This window comes from Xenopus laevis, chromosome 2L (genome assembly GCF_017654675.1).
Source record: "Xenopus laevis strain J_2021 chromosome 2L, Xenopus_laevis_v10.1, whole genome shotgun sequence".
NCBI classification, from domain to species: domain Eukaryota; kingdom Metazoa; phylum Chordata; class Amphibia; order Anura; family Pipidae; genus Xenopus; species Xenopus laevis.
The window spans coordinates 29514950-29533845 of record NC_054373.1 but is presented as its reverse complement, the minus strand read 5'-3'; the positions used below and the strand labels follow the sequence as shown (position 1 = coordinate 29533845).

Sequence of the window (18896 nt, the reverse complement as noted above, 5' to 3'; positions counted from 1 at the left end):
ATAGGTATTTCAGGTATATAGAAGCTCATGCAACCCCCACAAGCCCACTACATAGTGACTGTCTATGGCATCTTACAGCAGCCCCTCTAGCATTTACCAGAACCCACAGATTGCCAGCCCAGGCCAGCTTGAGTCCTAGTCTTGTCTCACTGACTATAGCCTATTATGAACAAATATTGTACCCCATGTAGGGTTGCCACCTCCTTTCTCTTCTTATAATGGCAAGGATGGGAGTGTGCCTATGGTGGTGGGCGGTTGATGACGTCAGGGGCGGGGCTGTGGCAGAGTCGTGATGTCACAGACCACATAGTGAGTAGTGTGGGGCAGAGAGATGAGCTAGGAAAGGGAATTGGAGATGGGTGGGAGGTTGGCTGGGGCCAGAGTATTAATTATTACAAAATTACTGGAAGGTACATAGAAGTATTTTGTAATATGAGCCCCGCCTAGGGCGGTGAAATAACAGCCAGGTGGCAACCCAAACCCCTTGTTGTAAATGGTGTGGATAATAAAATCTACATAAAAGCATTCCATTTACTGCTTTAATACTTTATATGGTCATGGAACTCCAAAAGTGACTTCAGATATCCTTATTCAATGTTGTATTTTACATTATGTTTTTTTGTTTTTTTTTCCCTCTCTCTCTCTCTCTCTCTCTCTCTCAGGTGTTTAATCATACGCTGGGGTACTGTATTATACACAGGGGAGGAGGAGGCATATGGATTTATGGGTATGTCTTAATATGACTTAGCTTTTTTCACATATGAGTGGCATCCCTGCCAGGGCAGGTACAAGGTAGTTTGGCACGCTAGGCAAGAGCTTCACTCAGTGCCCCCCTGTCCTGCATTACCATTTCCTTCCTTACCATGATGATTTTTAAATAAAGAGAGCAAGAAAGTGTACAACACTTTTTCATTTATATTACTGCCCCCTGTGCAAGCAAGATCAGCAGCCATCCATCATACAGCCCTCCTGCAGCCATCATATTGCCCCCAATCTTTACCTGAGTCAGCAGCAGCCAAAAATAAATCTGATCACATCATATTGCCCCCAAGTATTTATGTACCTGTGCCACCGCCCAGCCCAGCAGCAACAGCAAACATATGGCCCCCAAATCTGTACCTGATGTGCCAGCAGGAAGCTTCACACTTTACAGTAATAGAAAGAATGTCTTCAGTTCAGTGTAACTGTGCAAGGCTGAGAGCAGCGAGAGCCACACCAAGCAGGCCGCCAGCTTTCTGTCATCACATCTGTGATGTCATTGACGCGTGTACACACATCGCGGTGCACCGCACAGAAGGAGCTATTACTTGCCGGCAAGAGGGAGAAGGTGAAGGAGATGGAATCCACCCAACTGGGTGACCATCATTACTGAAACAAATTATTAAATAAACGCTTGAAAAAAGTGTGCCCCCCAATGATGGCGCCCTAGACAGCCGCCTACTCTGCCTACCCCTAGTTCCGGCCCTGATCCCTGCAGTGAGCACCAACCATTTGGTTTTTTGGTGTGCTATTATTGTGGACATGGTCTTGCGGTAACATGGGTGTGGTTTAAAGTGGGTGTGGTCTAAAAACAGGAAGTGGCTAACTTTGGCTTCCGTTCTCGGCCCTCCACCATGTAGATTGGAAAAATTCCAGCCCTCGGTACCATAGAAGTTGGACAGCACTGCGCTAGATAATACATACAACTTGTGTTTTTTAAGCCAATAGCAATAAATTACCGATGAGCACCAGGAGCTCTTTCTACCAAACAGGTAAGGAGGGGGCAGCTGAGATGTCCATGTGCTTCTTTCTAATGATCACATTCCTTGCAGAGAGACAAGAGCATAAGATGCTGAATGAGATGTGAGATGTGAGTGCAATTGCATCAGACTGAAATACACCATATGCTTCTGCTCATTCCACATTCATTTGGAAAGGTCACAGTTATAACAGGGTTATTTCCCATTGGCATGGTTTCATAGGGGAACTATTTTTCGAATAACTCTTTAATTGAGCTCATGTTCATCGCTGTCTCTCCCATTACACTTGGCACAGTCACACAGCAGCCGCCGCCTGATCATCAACTCTACTCACGTGATCACTCGCTGTGCTTTATCCCTGTCCGTCTTATCTTCCCTCTGTCTCTCTTCTGACCTGCATCGCCCAACACTTACTCCTAATCTCTCCCATGTTAGCTCCGCCCCTTACCCGTTTTTGTCTCTGTCTGACTGTCGCCCTTCTCACCTGCTCGCCCTGTTTTCCTGCTGCTCCCGGTCTTTCACTTCCTTGGCTGTCTCCTCACTGGCTCCGTCCCCTCTATTTACCATCCTCTCAGTTCCGTGTTTCCATCCAGGTTGGCCCCGCCCCCTCATGTGTGAGCTACTTGACCTGCTAGATAGAAGGAACCTACCCGGAAGCGAGTTCACTCTTGTTTCCCTGATGGTGGGCGGGGTTTTCAGTCCCGCCTCCTGTGTTTGTGAACTTTGACAGCGCAACATGGAGACTGACGGGTCCAGTTTGGTGCTGGGGATTGATGTGGGAACGAGTTCTGTGAAAGCCGTGTTGTTAGATGCTGCTTCCGGGGATGTAGTTCACAACCAGAGCCGGGACACCCGGGCTGAGGTGCAGAGTGAGTGCGGCCCACAGGTGAGAGGGGGGCAGGGAACTAGTGAACCCACTCATGTACCCAATGCCATTCGCTGCAAGATGTCCTAAATCGCGTTCCGTACTCCAAACTCAATGGCAATCCTGTCTACACAGTTTTGGCTTGAGAAGTGTGTAGATAAAGCCCAGGCAGCAGTTGGATAAAATACTCAGTGAGGGATGTATAACCATTATATAGTGAATAAAGTACCCCCTCTTGTAAAATATAAAGATATTATAAGAAAGTTACCGAGGCGTTTCATGACCATATAAAACGAGGCGAAGGCCGAGTGTTTTTATACAGGTCATGGAACTCCGAGGTGACTTCTAATATCCTCATATTTTGCAACAAGGGGTACTATATTTATTATAATACACAAGTTTCAGTGAGTCATGTGACAGAAATGACATCAGAACTCACCGTTTATAACTGATGACATCAGAACTCACCGTTTATAAGGATATAATTTACAAGATATTCATGGCTTTTGTATATTATACAGGGGGTTACACGCGTGTCTGGCTCATTTATCAACACTGGGCAGTTACCCATGGCAACAAATTAAGTTGTTTCCATCATTGTTCTACCCGTGGGCTTTTGACGGTGGTTCAGGAGTGCCCATACTTTACTAATGGGAGGTCTACTTGCCCCATTATGATCTACATCCATAATAGTATTGTTAGCCTTCTGTTCAGTGTCGGACTGGCCCACAGGGATACCAGGAAAAGTCCCGGTGGGCCAAGGTGTCAGTGGGCCCTCATGCTGCTAAACATTTGGCCTATTTCATGGCCATTCCACAAAGTGGCTAAATAGATGGAATAATAGATTATAGTATGGAAAGAAAAGGAGAATAAATGAGTGAGGAAAGGAAGAATAATAGTACAAAGAGTGGGCCCCTGGCCTAAGATTAATTGGTGGGCCCCTGGTCAAAGGTTTTTGGGTGGGCCCCATGGTGTCCCCGTCCGACACTGCTTCTGTTCCATGGAAAATATTACTTAAATGTTGATTCTTGAGAAAATGTATATTGTTATATTTAACAAATAACTATTTCTTATGTCACCTTAACATTATAAATATCTGAATGAAAAGTATGAAACAGGAGGGTGATTTAGACAAGCTGTTTGCTGACAGTGTCTTGAGATCGACTGATCATCAGCTAAAGGTAGAACGTTTAGGGGACGGATTTATCAAAGGTCGAGGTAAATTTTCGAATGAAAAAAATTAGAATTTCAAGCTATTTTTTGTGTACTTCGTCTAGGGAATAGTCCAAATTCGATTCGAATTTGAAAAAAAAACAAATTTATCATGTACGATCTTTTTAATAATTTGACTTCGACCATTTGTCATCTAAAACCTGCCGAATTGCTGTTTTAGCCTATGGGGGACCTCCTGGAACCTATTTGGAGTCAACTGGTGGGAAAAATTCGATCTAATGCGCTATTACTTAGGTTCGAATTTGGCCGAATATAGACCTATTTCATCGAAAACTGACCTATTTGGCCAAAAAAAAAAAACTGTACTGCAAGTTGGAGTGATATTATCCCCCTCTCTTTCCCCCTCAGCAGCCTAACAACAGAACAATGGGAAGGTAACCAGATAGCAGCTCCCTGACCCAAGATAACAGCTGCCTGGTAGATCTAAGAACAGCACTCAATAGTAAAATCCAGGTCCCACTGCGACACATTCAGTTACATTGAGTAGGAGAAACAACAGCCTGTCAGAAAGCAGTTCCATCCTAAAGTGCTGGCTCTTTCTGAAAGCACATGACCAGGCAAAATGAGCCAAGATGGCGCCTACACACCAATATTACAAAAAATACACTTGCTGGTTCAGGAATTACATTTTATATTGTAGAGTGAATTATTTGCAGTGTAAAAAGTGTAATTTAGAAATAAAAAATACATCATAAAAATCATGTCAGAGTCCCTTTAAATTACTGTTCAATCATCAGAATAGCTAGTGCTAAAGGGAAATTGTTTGGTGTAACAGTATTTTTAACACTTGCACCAATAATAATTTCGTTTCTGTCAATTTGTTTGTTATCCCTATTCAGACAGAAAATGTGTTTGTATTGTACTAATCATTGTATTTGGTTTTGTTCTTATAGGGGAAAGAACAGGAAGTTGTCCAGATAATAAGAGCTTTAAATGATTGTGTGTCCTCTCTACCCATGGAAAGCCTTAAAAAAGTTATGCGCATTGGAGTATCTGGGCAAATGCATGGAGTAATGTTCTGGAAAACAAATCAAGGTGCAGAATCCAGGTGATACAGTATATACATTTCAAGGAAGGCAGCAATCTAGTGAAGCAGTCATCCTCCTAGTGCATGTAGTAGCATTCAGAGGGATCAGTTATCATTGTAATGTTTTACAAATCAGTCAAGTTTTACGAGACCCACAGATAATATACATCTCCAAATGCGCAGCTGCATGTGGATCTCTGATCCCTGTCTTATTTCTGTAAAGGAGAACTAAACCCTAAAAATGAATATGGCTTAAAATGGCAAATTTAATATACTGAATTTATTGCACCAGCGTAAAGTTTCAGCATCTCAATAGCAACAATGATCCAGGACTTCAAACCTGTCACAGGGGGTCACCATTTTGGAAAGTGTCTGTGACACTCACATACTCAGTGGGCTCTGAGCAGCTGTTGAGAAGCTAAGCTTAGGGGGGAAACCCTTATCTAGAAAACTCCAAATTACATGAAGGCCATTTCCTATAGACTTTTATTTAAATCAAATTATTCAAATTCCTAATGATTTCCCTTTTCTCTGTAGTAATAAAACAGTACTTGTACGTGAGCCAAACTAAGATATTACACTTGTTGGAAGCAAAACAATCCTGCTGGGTTCATTTAATTTTTAAATGATTTTTAACAGACTTCAATTATGGTGATCTAAATTATTATCTGAAAAACCCCAGGTCCCTAGCATTTTGGTTTACAGGTCCCATGCCTGTATTAGTATCTTATATATGTGCAGTATCAAATTTCTACATATAAAGATGGATACATATGGCCAGATTTACTATTGTGTCCTTATAATTTAGCAGGAAAATAAACATTCATAATTATATGTGGCATGCAGAGTTCCTGTAATGTGTGAAATAGTTTTTGTCTTGTGTTGAAGGCTGCCATTGGATAAACAGCGGTAATCTTCGAGTGTTTGAACCAAGAGACACTAGTTACCTTATTACCTGGGAAGATGGCCGATGCACTATGGATTTTTTGGCTTCATTACCTCAACCACAATCCCACCTGTCTCTGGCAACTGGCTTTGGCTGTGCAACTATATTCTGGTATTTGAGGAACAGGTAAAATGAAGACGATGTATACAAACAACTCATCTTTCCATTCTTCCACACTATTTAAAGGGGTTGTTCACCTTTAAATTAAATTTTAAAATTATTATTTAGCTTTTTTTTCAGCAGCTCTCCAGTTTGCAATTTCAGCTGATTGCTACGACTACATGTTACCCTAGCAACCATGCACTGATTTAAATAAGACACTGGAATATGAATAGGAGAGGTCCTGAATAGAAAATGAGTAATAAAAAGTATCAATAACAATACATTTGAAGCCTTACAGAGCATTTTGTTTTTTAGATGTGGGTCAGTGGCCACTTTTTGAAAGCTGGAAAGAGTCAGAAGAAAAAGGCAAATAATTTAAAAACAAAAACAGTAATCATTTTTTTTTTCAGACAGCTACAGGTAGAACAATGAAAACAACATTTTGATTGGCTGCTCAGGTACAAGTTTTTCCGATGGTTGACAAATGAGCCCTGTTAAGGTGAAAATATTTGTTACTTGACTTCACATGACAGACACCTTTTTGCAGTTCAAGGCAGTGGGAGATTTGCCATCATTTTCTGGGTGTCATACCAATGTGTAGGGATGCACCCAATCTAGGATTCTGTTCGGGATTAGGCCAGGATTCAGTCTTTTTCAGCAGGATTGGGCTGAATCCTTCTGCCCTGGCAAACCAAATCCAAACCCAAATTTGCATATGCACATTAGGGGAGGGGAATCGCATGACTTTTTGTCACAAAACAAGGAAGTAAAAAATGTTTTCTCCTTCCCAAGAAGGCATATGCAAATTAGGATTCGGATTGGTATTCGGCGGAATCTTTCGCGAAGGATTCAGGGGTTCTGCCGAATCCAATAAAGTGGATTCGGCGCTTCCCTACCAATGTGTGTTTAAAGGGGTGGTTCACCTTTAAGCTAACTTTTAGTATGTTATAGAATGGCCAATTCTAAGCTACCTTTTAAGATACATTTTAGGCTACCTTGGTTGTCATTGTTTTTTATATTTTTTTAATTATTGGCTTTCTTTACTGACCCCATCTAAAATCAAATGCTCTGTAAGGCTACAATTTTTATAACTCTTCTTTCTATTCAGGCCCTTTCCTATTCATTTACCAGTCTGTTATGCAAATCAGTGCATGGTTGCTAGGGTAATTCAGATCCTAGCAACCAGAGTGCTGAAATTGCATTCATCTGCCTTATCTTATCTGATAAACATTACAGCAGGGGGGTCAGATTTTGTGGGATGCCATCATTTCTCTTGCTCTTGAATGCTTTTTGAATAAAATCCAACCCACAAAATCTAATCAAACTCTCCATGATGTTTAGCCCTTAGCAGTCTAAAACAACTAATATGTCAGAAACAACTGCAATTTTGAAACAAATTTGTTTAAAAACAAATGTCTCTTTTAGGCACCCTTGTCCTCAAATGGCCACATTATTGTGGCTCAACAATAGTGTTTAGCCGCACACCACTTACTTGCTTGCTGGGTGCATCCGTATCCCTGGCAGCCTCCAAGCCAAATATTGCACAGATATATGAAGTGGGAAGGAGCACACCAAAATGTCCAGGCAATGCCTTAATTCATATGCAGATTTATTGAGTGCACAAGCTTTCGGGGTCAAAACCCCTTCCTCAGGTGCAATCACCATTGCACCTGAGGAAGGGGTTTTGACCCCGAAAGCTTGTGCACTCAATAAATCTGCATATGAATTAAGGCATTGCCTGGACATTTTGGTGTGCTCCTTCCCACTTCATATATCTGCACATTATTGTGGCCACATGGTGCCCAAGAGTTGTCTTATATTGTGTAGTAAGATTAATATCTTTCCATAGTGCTTAAAATAGCTGCCTTGTTTGCTGAAACAGTTCGATTTGCTTATAAACCTTGAAAACAGTTAGTCGTGCTCTCAATTATTAGTCCCTCAAATACATTCCATTAACCATGTAAGCAATGTCGTTTCCAATCCTACTTCTCAGGCTGATAAACATAGGGATAAATTATTAAATAAACATGCATTTTTAAAGGAGAAGATTAACTAAAACAATGGGAGTAGGCTAATGCTCTGTGTTTTAAAATGTCCATTTGTGAAAAAGCCTGCTGGATAAATATAGGATAAGTGATGGAAAAGAAGTTAAACAGTATTGTCGGCATAGCCGCTTATTTAAAGGGGTGGGTTGCCTTTACGGTAACTTTTAGTATGTTATAGAATGTCCAATTCTAAGCAACGTTTCAATTGGTCTTCATTATTTATTTTTTATAGTTTATAAATGATTTGCCTTCTTCTAACTCTTTCCAGCTTTCAAATGGGGGTCACTGACCCCATCTAAAAGTTTGGACACTAGCAAGCAGATGGCTTTAATTGCAAACTGCAGAGCTGCTGAATAAAAAGCTAAATAGCTCAAAAACCACAGATAATAAAAAATGAAACCCAATTGCAAATTGTCTCAGAATATCACTCTTTAACGCATACAAAAAGTTAACTCAAAGAAGCAATCAAATTATTTAGTTAGATGATGCATTGATTTGAATTATAGCAATTTGACCTGTATTAGTCATTTGGAAAAGCAGCTTTAAATGTCACCACACTACAAATGTGTCATTGAAACAGATCTAATATTTTTTGATCCAGGCCAGATTTCCTTGATTCCTATGATGCTGCTGGTACTATTCAAGACTATGTGGTTGCTATGTTGTGCGGCCTGCAGAGACCTCAGATGTCGGTACACAATGCAGCCAGCTGGGGCTATTTCAACACCAGATCTAAAAAATGGAATATTGACATGTAAGTAAAACGGTTGTATTCCAATCTACTGGGGGCTTATTTGGGAATGGTTTCACCTTTAAAATGCCAATTGAAAGCAATAATTAGTAATTGATAGCTGTAATATGTTTATGGAGCTTAAAGGAGACTAAAGCCTATCTATAGAAGTAGCTATAAATGTTGTACATTATATTTTGGGTTTCTGTACCACAGACCTTTAGCAGGGAAGATATGTGTCTCCAAAGATGCCCCAGTAGCTCCCCATCTTCTTTTCTGCTGATTCACTGCACATGCTCTGTGCTGCTGTCACTTACTGAGCTTAGGGACCCACTCACAATATACAGTACACATAGAATATAAATGTCACAATATAAGGCTGATTAGTAATTAATACAGATAATTACTACATGGCAGCACAGAAACCAGTGCAACTAGCATCAGAATTTGATTATCAGCCCTGTAGCATCATCTTATATTACAGGCCAATCTCGTTTTCTGCTTTATAATGTGCGACGACCCTTAAGCTTAGCTTCTCAACAGCTGCTCAGAGCCCACTGAGCATGTGAGTGTCGCAGACACTTTCCAAGATGGTGACCCCCTGTGACAAGTTTGTAGTCCTGGATCATTGCTGCTATTCACAAGCTGAAACTTTAGGCTGGTGCAATAAGTTCAGTATATACAATATGGCATTTTTGACCATATATATTTTTAGGGTTTAGTTCTCCTTTAATAGGGCTGATTATACTGTTTAAAGCAGTGGTACAGCAGTATAACGACTATCAACGTTTTGGATCAAAGGACTAAATCTTATTTGTGTTGCAGATTGCGTGGATCTGGATTTCCAGTGTTTCTACTTCCCGACGTTGTTAATGCTGGGTGTATAGCAGGAAAGGCATCTTACGAGTGGTGTGGCATTCGCCAAGGGACGGAGGTGGGAGTGGCTCTGGGAGACTTTCAGTGTTCTGTATATTCATCTTCAACAGAGAGCACAGATGCAGGTAACTCCAACAAATATGTCTTGATGCACTGCATTTATTCATGGTTTAGTTCTTCTGCACATTCTCTTTAAAAATACATTGTAATTTATTTCTTCAACCCACTTTATCATTTTAAAAATGTTAAGCAATGAGCAAAATTTCCCTTCTTCTTTTAGTTCATACAGCAGCAGTGTCCAGCTCTTTTTGTAGCTCCCATCATTCCCAGTTACTGCCAGGTGATCCTTGCTGTGTCCAATAAAAAGGGCAAACATTAGGGAGTATTTACTTCTGAAAAGTAATTCGCAAGTAACATTTTAACCATGTGTTTCGGGCTTCTGTGCCTCTGCAGTTACTCCCAGTAGCTCACTATGTTAATGATCTGGGCTGCTGTCAGTTACCTGAGCTTAGGAACCAACTCACAATATACACAATATATTCAATGTAAATATAATTCAAAGATACATGACTGATAATCATTTTAGATTCATATCCCATGGCAGCTTAGAAACCAGTGGATCCTACAATAGATAAATGATCAACCCTGTAAAATTATTTCAGATTTATATTTCTTGGCAGCTAAAAAAACAGTGAATTCTGCATTAAAGTAGTAGTCAGCCATGTAGCATGAACTTATTTGTAATTTCTGTATTTCAAGCTCATATTACATGGTGGAAACCAGTGCATTCTGCGTTAGATTAATAATCAACCCTACAGCACCAGTTCTCTGACAAATGTAGTTTTACTTTCAGCTAGTGTTTTGATGATTTCTGACAACACCTATACTAAGCTTCTCTACAGCAGCCCAGAGTGCACTGAGCATATGCAGCATAACTCAAAAGATGGTCTGCCTAAAACAAGGAAAACTTTAAAAGCATGGATCAATACCATTATAGATATGATGAACCTCTGGGCTGCTACAGTTAGTTCAGTATATAAACAGCATTTCATTTAGTCTTTAGTTCTCCTTTAAGTGTATAGCACACATGAAAAGGAAGATATATTGAAAACAAAATCCTAATAGCAGAATAACTACTATAAATAGATGAATATACTACAAAAGTGATCAGGAAGTACATGGAGAGGGTTTGGATTCCTCTTAATATACATCAGCATATAGTTATTTGTTATTATAGTTTGCACTGATGGAAAAATACCTAATAATAATAATATGAAATATTGTATACAGAATTATGGACACATGCAGACATAGGAGGTACAGTAGTCTGTTCTGTGTTAGTGGGCTCATATTGTCTTCAGGTCAGACAAAGTAAAACTGTCTAATATTTTGTTTGTATAAACCAGCAACTGAACCACAACTCCCAGAATCCATTGATTTTGTGATGATGGCATTTTTATCAACAACTGGAAACCTGCAGCTTACCCAAGCCTAGGGTAGTTGATGGGTCCCTGTATTTATATATGTTTGTATTAGAAATATTACTACATAATTCATTTGTTTCTGGCTTTTTTCCAGCCTCTTACTTTACAAAACCACATGTTTACAGCTTTTCCAAGATACCCACAAGCTTATTTATTAAATGTTAGAATGCAATTTACAGTTGTTTTATTAACGATTATATATTACATAAATATAGTATTGCTATTCTGTCTTTTACATGTAGTAGTGGTCTGAAATTAAATTAAAATATAACTGCCTCTTTTCGTCCCCTACCACAAAGCAATTTAACAGAAATATTAAGATAATGTGGCTCTTTAGACCTCCACCACCACCCTCTGCTTTGCACCCCCAAGGGAACTAGTGTGCACATCAATATACCACTGAAGTGGTGCTTTTAAAAATGAAAATTATAAGCCACCTCCTGCTGTATGAAATTCAAAATCTTCAGAACAACACAGAAAAGTATCATTTGAACCCTTTAAACTGGTTTGCAATAACATAGCAAAATGGACTTACCATTTTAACTGAATTATAGGGCTGAATTGCATACGGTACCATTGTAACGGAATCTCCATTGTTATTGATATATGTGTCTGAACAGTAAAAACCTTAAAGGGGAACTATCACGATAATGAAAATTTAATATTAGCTTCAGCATACTGAAAAAAAGAAACTTTCTAAATACAATCAATTAAAAATTATGTACTGTCTTTGAAATAATCAAGTTCATCTTCATTATTCCTCTCTCAGCATCAGTTTCTTTTCATTCTGTCTTCATTCAGGAGTTGGGTATCAGATGCATGATCCAATATATCTTATAGGGGGGCTTCTTTTGCCTAGAAGATGTTTTAGAGCTCACTCTATTAAAATCACCAGAAATCCTGTCTCGCTACATGCAGAATTTGTGCATCAGTTATTTGAGTGAGCTCTAATACATCTGCTAGGAAAGGGAGCCCCCCCTATAAGATATATTGGATTAATCATCTGACACCCAACTGACAGAATCAAAAGAAACAGATGCTGAGAGAGGGATAGTGAATATAAACTTTATTATTTCAGAAACAATGCAGAATTTTTAATTGATTGTATTTAGAAAAAGTGTCTTACTTCAGTATGACCAAGCTTATATTAAATTTTCTTTTTCACTATAGTTCCCCTTTAAGAAAAAAATACAGCCGCTATGAAAGTGTATTTGCCTGCTGCTTGTGTTAACATATTTTAGCAATACTTAATGTAAGTACATTGTATTTGCATATGTAACATTGCCATTTTTCCCCCCAAAGTCCTTAACATAAGCACTTCTGCTCAGCTGACATTTTCCATGCCAGAGGGTTTCCAGCCTGAAGACAGCCCTGACCCCGCAGAACCTGTTGCCTATTTTCCATACTTCAGTGACCATTACTTGGCTGTTGCTGCATCACTAAATGGAGGAAATGTACTTGCATCGTTCATCACAATGTTGTCAGACTGGATTGCTGAATTAGGTAAAATGAGAAAGGAAGAGTGCATATGTGTTCAGAAATGTTTGTAGTACTTTTGCATGTTTTTAAACTGTTGGCAGCTTATCTACCTGTGTATGGGTCCCTCCGATGGATCTGCTTGATCTTGGCGACAATTGGTCTTATATTGATCCTGTAGGTTTGAAAATCCTGTTGGGGCAAAGATGGAATCAATATGTTGATGCGATCCTCATCCCGAAAGCCTGATTTCCCACCCAATACCTGTTTCAATTCATCCGAATGTGTGTGACTGATTTAAGGGAGAACTAAACCCCCCCAATAAGAAAAGCCCCTACCTACTACCCTAGATAGTCCCCCCCCACCCTGCTTCCCTACCTGCATAGTTCATTACTCCTGGGCAGGAAGCAGCATGTTGTATTTCACCTGCATTCATCGCATACATGTGTCTGTGTGAGTACAGCCCCCTTGACAATAATTGAGTGCGTCTACTCCTGTAATCCCCTCCGGCTGAACGGCAGAAAGCGCAACGTAGGGGAGCGCAGGTAAAACCGCCCGTGTGTAAGAGCCCTAAGCGCAGCAGAGCTCATGGACGCCATCTTCCGGATCTTCGTTCTACTTTGGATCCTCTTCCTTCCCTTCGGAAATTGACGGCATTTTTGGTGCATGTGCAGTTGCTACGAACTGGAAGACTGCTCCATCTGTGCCAATAACTTGCTCCTTTACAGATGCAGACCAAAGATCCGAAAGATGGCGCCCATGAGTCCCACTACTCTTATTCTGATAAAAACAATATACAGGAAACGAGTAAAAGAAATAGATAGAGCAGACCTAATAAAATAAAAAATAAAAAAGGAAATAACTAATGAACAACTGGGCCTATCATTCATCACTTCATATACCCCAGGGGCCCAAGAAATAAAAAGGATTCTAAATCGACACTGGAATATCCTAGAAGGAGATGAACTCCTAAAAGGAAAAATTCCTCAAAAACCCAAAGTCATATACAAAAGAGCGAACAACCTAAGCCAAATGATAGTGCGTAACTTCATCCCCACAGAGAGAACACAAATCAAAAGACAAAAGGATGAATGGAAAGGTTTTTTTCCCTGTGCACTCTGTAAAGCCTGTAGGTATGGAAGGAAAGGGACACAATTTACATCAAATGTTACAAAAAAGCAATACAATATCGAACAGTGCATTAAATGCACAACACAAAATGTGATATACTGCTTAGAATGCCCCTGCGGCCTTCAATACATTGGTAAAACAAATAGGAAATTAAGGGAAAGAATTAATGAACATGTAAGAAATATAGAGAAGGGAACCACGAATCACAGTGTGTCAAAACACTTCAAAGAGTACCACAATCAGAAAGCCAAAGATTTAAAATTTTGGGGTATAAGCATAGTACAAAATGAGTGGAGAGGAGGGGATTTAACAAGGAAAACATTACAAGAGGAAAGCAAATGGATTTATAAAATGCACACTTTTATACCACAAGGGTTAAACATAGATATAAACCTAAGAGCATTTTTATAAACACAAAACACAAAATATATTGGGAGAAAAAGAAAATAAACACACAGTTATATATTTTAAGTTAGTTTTATTTTTGGACACATCACAAGATAATAGCTGTAAAGTTTTTTCTACACAGTTAGGAAATAGAAAAGTAAAGGAATAGCACAAGGTGATTACACATATGGAACATAAGAAAGGAATGTATTAATTAAAAGAATTGTTTTTATAAAAAATTAGGAGAAACTACATTTCCCATGATCCCCCCTAACTCATTGTATGTATATGTTGTCAAAAAAGCATGCACCCTATGCACATATATAATTGTTGTACTGAATAGTTAAAAAACAACTGGATAAGATGTGAGGTCATCGAAGTTGAAATTGTATGCAGCATGAAGGGGAGAGAGGTTGCCCTTACTGTAAAATACTGAAGGAAGGAGAACCGAGGATCTTGTGCGCCAAACAGGAAGTGAATACGCTGGAACGCACCAATTGAAACGCATAAACCGGAAGTGACGGCGGAAACCAGGCGAGCGCGCTGAAATGAGTTTTAAAAAGCATCACAGCAAACACTAATGGAAATTACGCCTCTGAGGAAGCTGATTACGTACAGCGAAACGCGTTAGGCACAGTTTGGGGGACACCAAGGCCCAGAAGCAAGGCACCACGAGGGAGTCTGGAGTGAGTAAGCAGAACTACCCCTCGCGACCCCATATGGACTTTTTATTGGACTGAATGCGCAAAAACCCTTTAGGGTAAATGTGAGTGTAAATCTTTTAATTGATTTTAATTTGTTTTTAATAAAAAACGGTATTACACTATCACCGGTTTTATCTTTGGCCTGAAACCTGGAAGGAATGTCGTGACCCGAAGGAGGGACCAGAAAGAGCTTTTCGTTACATGCATAACACCACGGCTGTGGTTTGTAAGTAGGCATTTCTATAGAAGGTGGAGGCGCTTCACTCCTGGAATATATTTACTTTTTGATTCGCAGGGAAGTCATTACTTTCCTATCACCTTTATTGCTACCTCACCACCCCCCCCCCCCATTAACAGTTATCTGAAGGGAAAAGGGGAGAAAACACGTGTTTAATACCTAGTGTATGCACAGGGTGACATTACATATTTGGAACGTATTACGCTATGCTTGTTTTTAATTTCTGTTGCCACAGGCGCTGATCTCTTCTTATACATATCCCCTTGGGAATATATATATGCTTGATTTTGGACTTACTCTTATTCTGCACAGATACAGAAGCAATGTATAAGGGACACTTTCAGGGGTAATGAATGGGGAAGCAGGGAGGGGCTTTTCTTATTGGGGGGGGGTAGTTCTCCTTTAAGTACCATTCTTAAACTCCTGTCTCAATCCTTGTTCTTGATGCCACCTGCTCAGCAGGGTCTAAAAATAGGTCAGAAATGGATACCTCTCTAAAACTGAAATGGTTCTCTTTCCTCCAACTAACACCAGTAACATCCCAGAAGTATCCATCATAGTTAACAATTCCACTATCACCCCCTCTCCCCAGGCCCGGTGCCTTGGGGGTATCCTAGATTCTGCTCTGTCATTCACTCCTCATATCCAGTCACTTATTAAATCATGTCACTTCAACCTAAGGAACATATCCAAAATACGATCATTTATCACAAAAGATGCTGCCAAAATTCTTATTCACTCTCTCATCATATCGGGTCTAGACTACTGTAACTCTCTTTTAATTGGTCTCCCCCTCCAGAGACTGTCACCTCTCCAGTCCATAATGAACACTGCTGCGAGGCTCATACACCTCAGCAACTGCTCCTCCTCTGCCTCGCCATTCTGTCAATCCCTGCACTGGCTTCCGCTACCTTTCAGAATCAAATTCAAATTAATGACACTGACTTTCAAAGCACTTCATAACTCTGCCCCACCCTACATCTCTGAACTCATCTCTATATACTCACCCAATCGCTTACTACGCTCCTCTACTGATCTGCTGCTCAACTCTTCTCTCATTACCACCTCACATGCTCGCATTCAAGACTTTGCAAGGGCTGCACCCCTCCTCTGGAACTCTCTCCCACGGTCTGTCCGACTTTCTCCCAACCTTTCTGCTTTCAAGAAAACTCTTAAAACGCACTTCTTTCGAGAAGCCTACCCTCACTCTGCTTAACTACCAAACGCAACACCACATACAGTACCACATTTCTCCCCCACTTAATTCGATCTTGCCCACTCCCACACCTTGTGTATTACTCCCTTCCCTTTAGAGTGTATGCCTATGCATAGGGCCTTCCTCACCTTTTTGTACCTGTTTTGATTGTGATGTATGTAACTCCATATGTTCTATGTATATAATTCATGTGATTTAGTTGTATAATCACATTTACTTTACAGTGCTACGCAATATGTTGGTGCTATATAAATACATGTTAATAAATAATAATAATAATAGTGAAAGCTCTGGATTTTCTAGCAAATAACTCAGCCTTCCCTCAAGCAAAGAATGCACCCTGCAGAGCAGTTCAGGATGGTTTTTACTCCTGCTTGCTTTAAGCTTGGGCCCAGCACAGTTCCAACTGATCTGGTCTAGGACTAAGCCGCAATTTTGTGTTGTCCTTGATATCCAGCCAGTATAAATTCGACTGTAAATTGTACGGGGGACTTCCTTCCCACTGTGTCTCTTACAACATAGCACTGAAGATCTTTGTCCTTATGTGATTTTTGTGTATATTTATTATGTGATTTGTCTTCCCCGTGTGCTTTAAAAATAAAGTCATACATACATACACACATACATAACTGTGGTTTGCAGCCATTCAAATTCCTGCCTATAGGAACTTCTACTGTGATAATCCCAGAGATTAATCCGAATGACTCAAAACACATCACCCGCTCTGTGTTTAGTGTAGTGAATATTGTAATGGCACATTAGATGAATATTTAGAATGTGTTTCACACTATTTGACTATTTCACAGACTCTGCTCTTTAACTGGAGTCTGAAACTGAAATAAAACAGTACACGTGTGGTATATTTGTCTCCTTTTCATTGCCTCTGTCTAGCCTGTCAGCTCTGCCTCTAGTCTCTGCAAATGAGCTTTTAATGCTGGTGAATTAAAATGATATAACACAATTAGATAAGTGCAAGCTTGCCTCAAGGTGCAGCATCTGTAATTTCCTGAAGACAATAGAATATTTCCTTATAGCAATGCATTTTCTGGTGAAAAAGTATCCACGTGGGTTCCAAATTACAGGAAATAAGACAAATGTGTTTTTCAATGAAAATTATGTATTTTATGTCTTAGATTTGTTTTTTTGTGTAATAATGTTTATACATTAGAGCAGGATGCTTGCTATACATCATATACTCTTCATTTAGCCTCATACTACAGTATATGTCCCCATTTGTATATAGTATTACTTGTAGGGGTTTTTCAGTTCTTTCTTGGAAGTCCAAGTCCTCCCCATAGCTCATGGAAAGGTTATTGTGATGGGAAACACTGGTGTATCATTTAGCCATAGTTTAAAAAGAATAAAAGATTTCACCCAATATCTCAACATAACTGACCTTTACGATGGGCTTTCAGGTGTATCTAGGATCCCCCAAATCTCACCCTAACTGGCCTTTAAGCTGAGCATCCAATGCTCCACAATGTGCGCTCTCTCTCTCTCTCTCTCTCTCTCTCTCTCTCTCTCTCTCTCTCTCTCTCTCTCTCTCTCTCTCTCGCTCTCTCTCTCGCTCTCTCGCTCTCTCTCTCTCTCTCTCTCTCTCTCTCTCTCTCTCTCTCTCTCTCTCTCTCTCTCTCTCTCTCTCTCTCTCTCTCTCTCTCTCTCTCTCTCTCTCTCTCTCTCTCTCTGTCCCACATTTCTTCATACTGAAGACTAAAATGCAATCACTATGATGACAGTACAATAATTTACACTAGGACTGTGTAATGTCAAATGTGGATAGAATTTCCACTTTATGAATAATTCTGTTTGACAGTCTGCTAATCAAAATAAAGATAGCATTGCCAGCATGAGTTATTTGTAAGCTGATGACCCATAGAGTTGCCAAAGGGAAGAGGTGTACTGCAAAACCTCAAAAGAGTTGAATATTCACCATCCTTTGAGTTGAACCAAGTATTAGCGTGGGAGAGAATGTAAGTTTGTTTCCTATCACTTTCAGTGTACCTGTATCTCCCTATAATATACAAGCAAAACAATGTTAATGCCCAAAACCTAAAATTCTACATCTTTCATTTATGCATATCCTCTGCTTTTTCTTTACAGGACTTGATATTCCCGTTTCCACCTTATACACCCGTGTAATTACAGCTGGTCTGTCTCAGCATGAAACCCACCTTACTATTCACCCTACATTGTTTGGTGAAAGACACATTCCTGATATGCTGGCATCTGTATCAAACATCACAGCGGCAGGGCTTTCATTGGGCCACGTGACTAGGGCCCTCTGCCAGGGCATCGTTCAGAACCTGCACTCCATGTTGCCCTCCAGTCGACTTCAGCAATCTGGCGTTAAGAGGCTCATTGGAAGTGGCAGTGCTTTGTCCCGGAATGAAGTGTTAAGGCAGGAAGTGGAAAAAATCTTCCCATTTTCTATTGTTTACGGAAAAGATACAGATTCAGCTTTAGGTGCTGCTATGGCAATGGTAAAGCAGTGGTAAGGGAAGCTTTCCTGCATACTTTCCATCTTATATACAACTGATTCAATTTGTAGCAGCAGTGTATATGTTGATCTGGAAGAGTCCATCTCTGCTTCAAGAAATGCAAATACTATTTTAATACTTAATTATAATAGGGTTACACAAGTGAAAATGTATCAGTATTTTAAAAGACACTATTATAAACTTTTCTTTTTCATCATTA

At 39.9% G+C, this 18896-nt stretch overlaps 2 protein-coding genes across 4 annotated transcripts in view; one reads left to right on the top strand and one right to left on the bottom strand.

The window, feature by feature from the left end:
- The window catches only part of ctns.L (cystinosin, lysosomal cystine transporter L homeolog), a 20830-nt gene extending 18474 nt beyond the window's left edge, over positions 1 to 2356 (bottom strand). Inside the window, 1 exon segment of the mRNA NM_001091417.1 lies at positions 2224 to 2356. The gene's annotated coding sequence lies outside the window, so the exon portion shown is untranslated.
- shpk.L (sedoheptulokinase L homeolog) lies at positions 1597 to 18896 on the top strand. Of its 3 annotated transcripts, none has more exons than XM_018245331.2 (7): positions 1597 to 1751; positions 4731 to 4872; positions 5753 to 5936; positions 8559 to 8711; positions 9513 to 9688; positions 12350 to 12550; positions 18300 to 18896. In XM_018245331.2, the coding sequence occupies exons 2-7, from the start codon at positions 4794 to 4796 to the stop codon at positions 18692 to 18694; spliced, it is 1188 nt and encodes a 395-aa protein (XP_018100820.1). In that variant the 5' UTR covers positions 1597 to 1751; positions 4731 to 4793; the 3' UTR covers positions 18695 to 18896.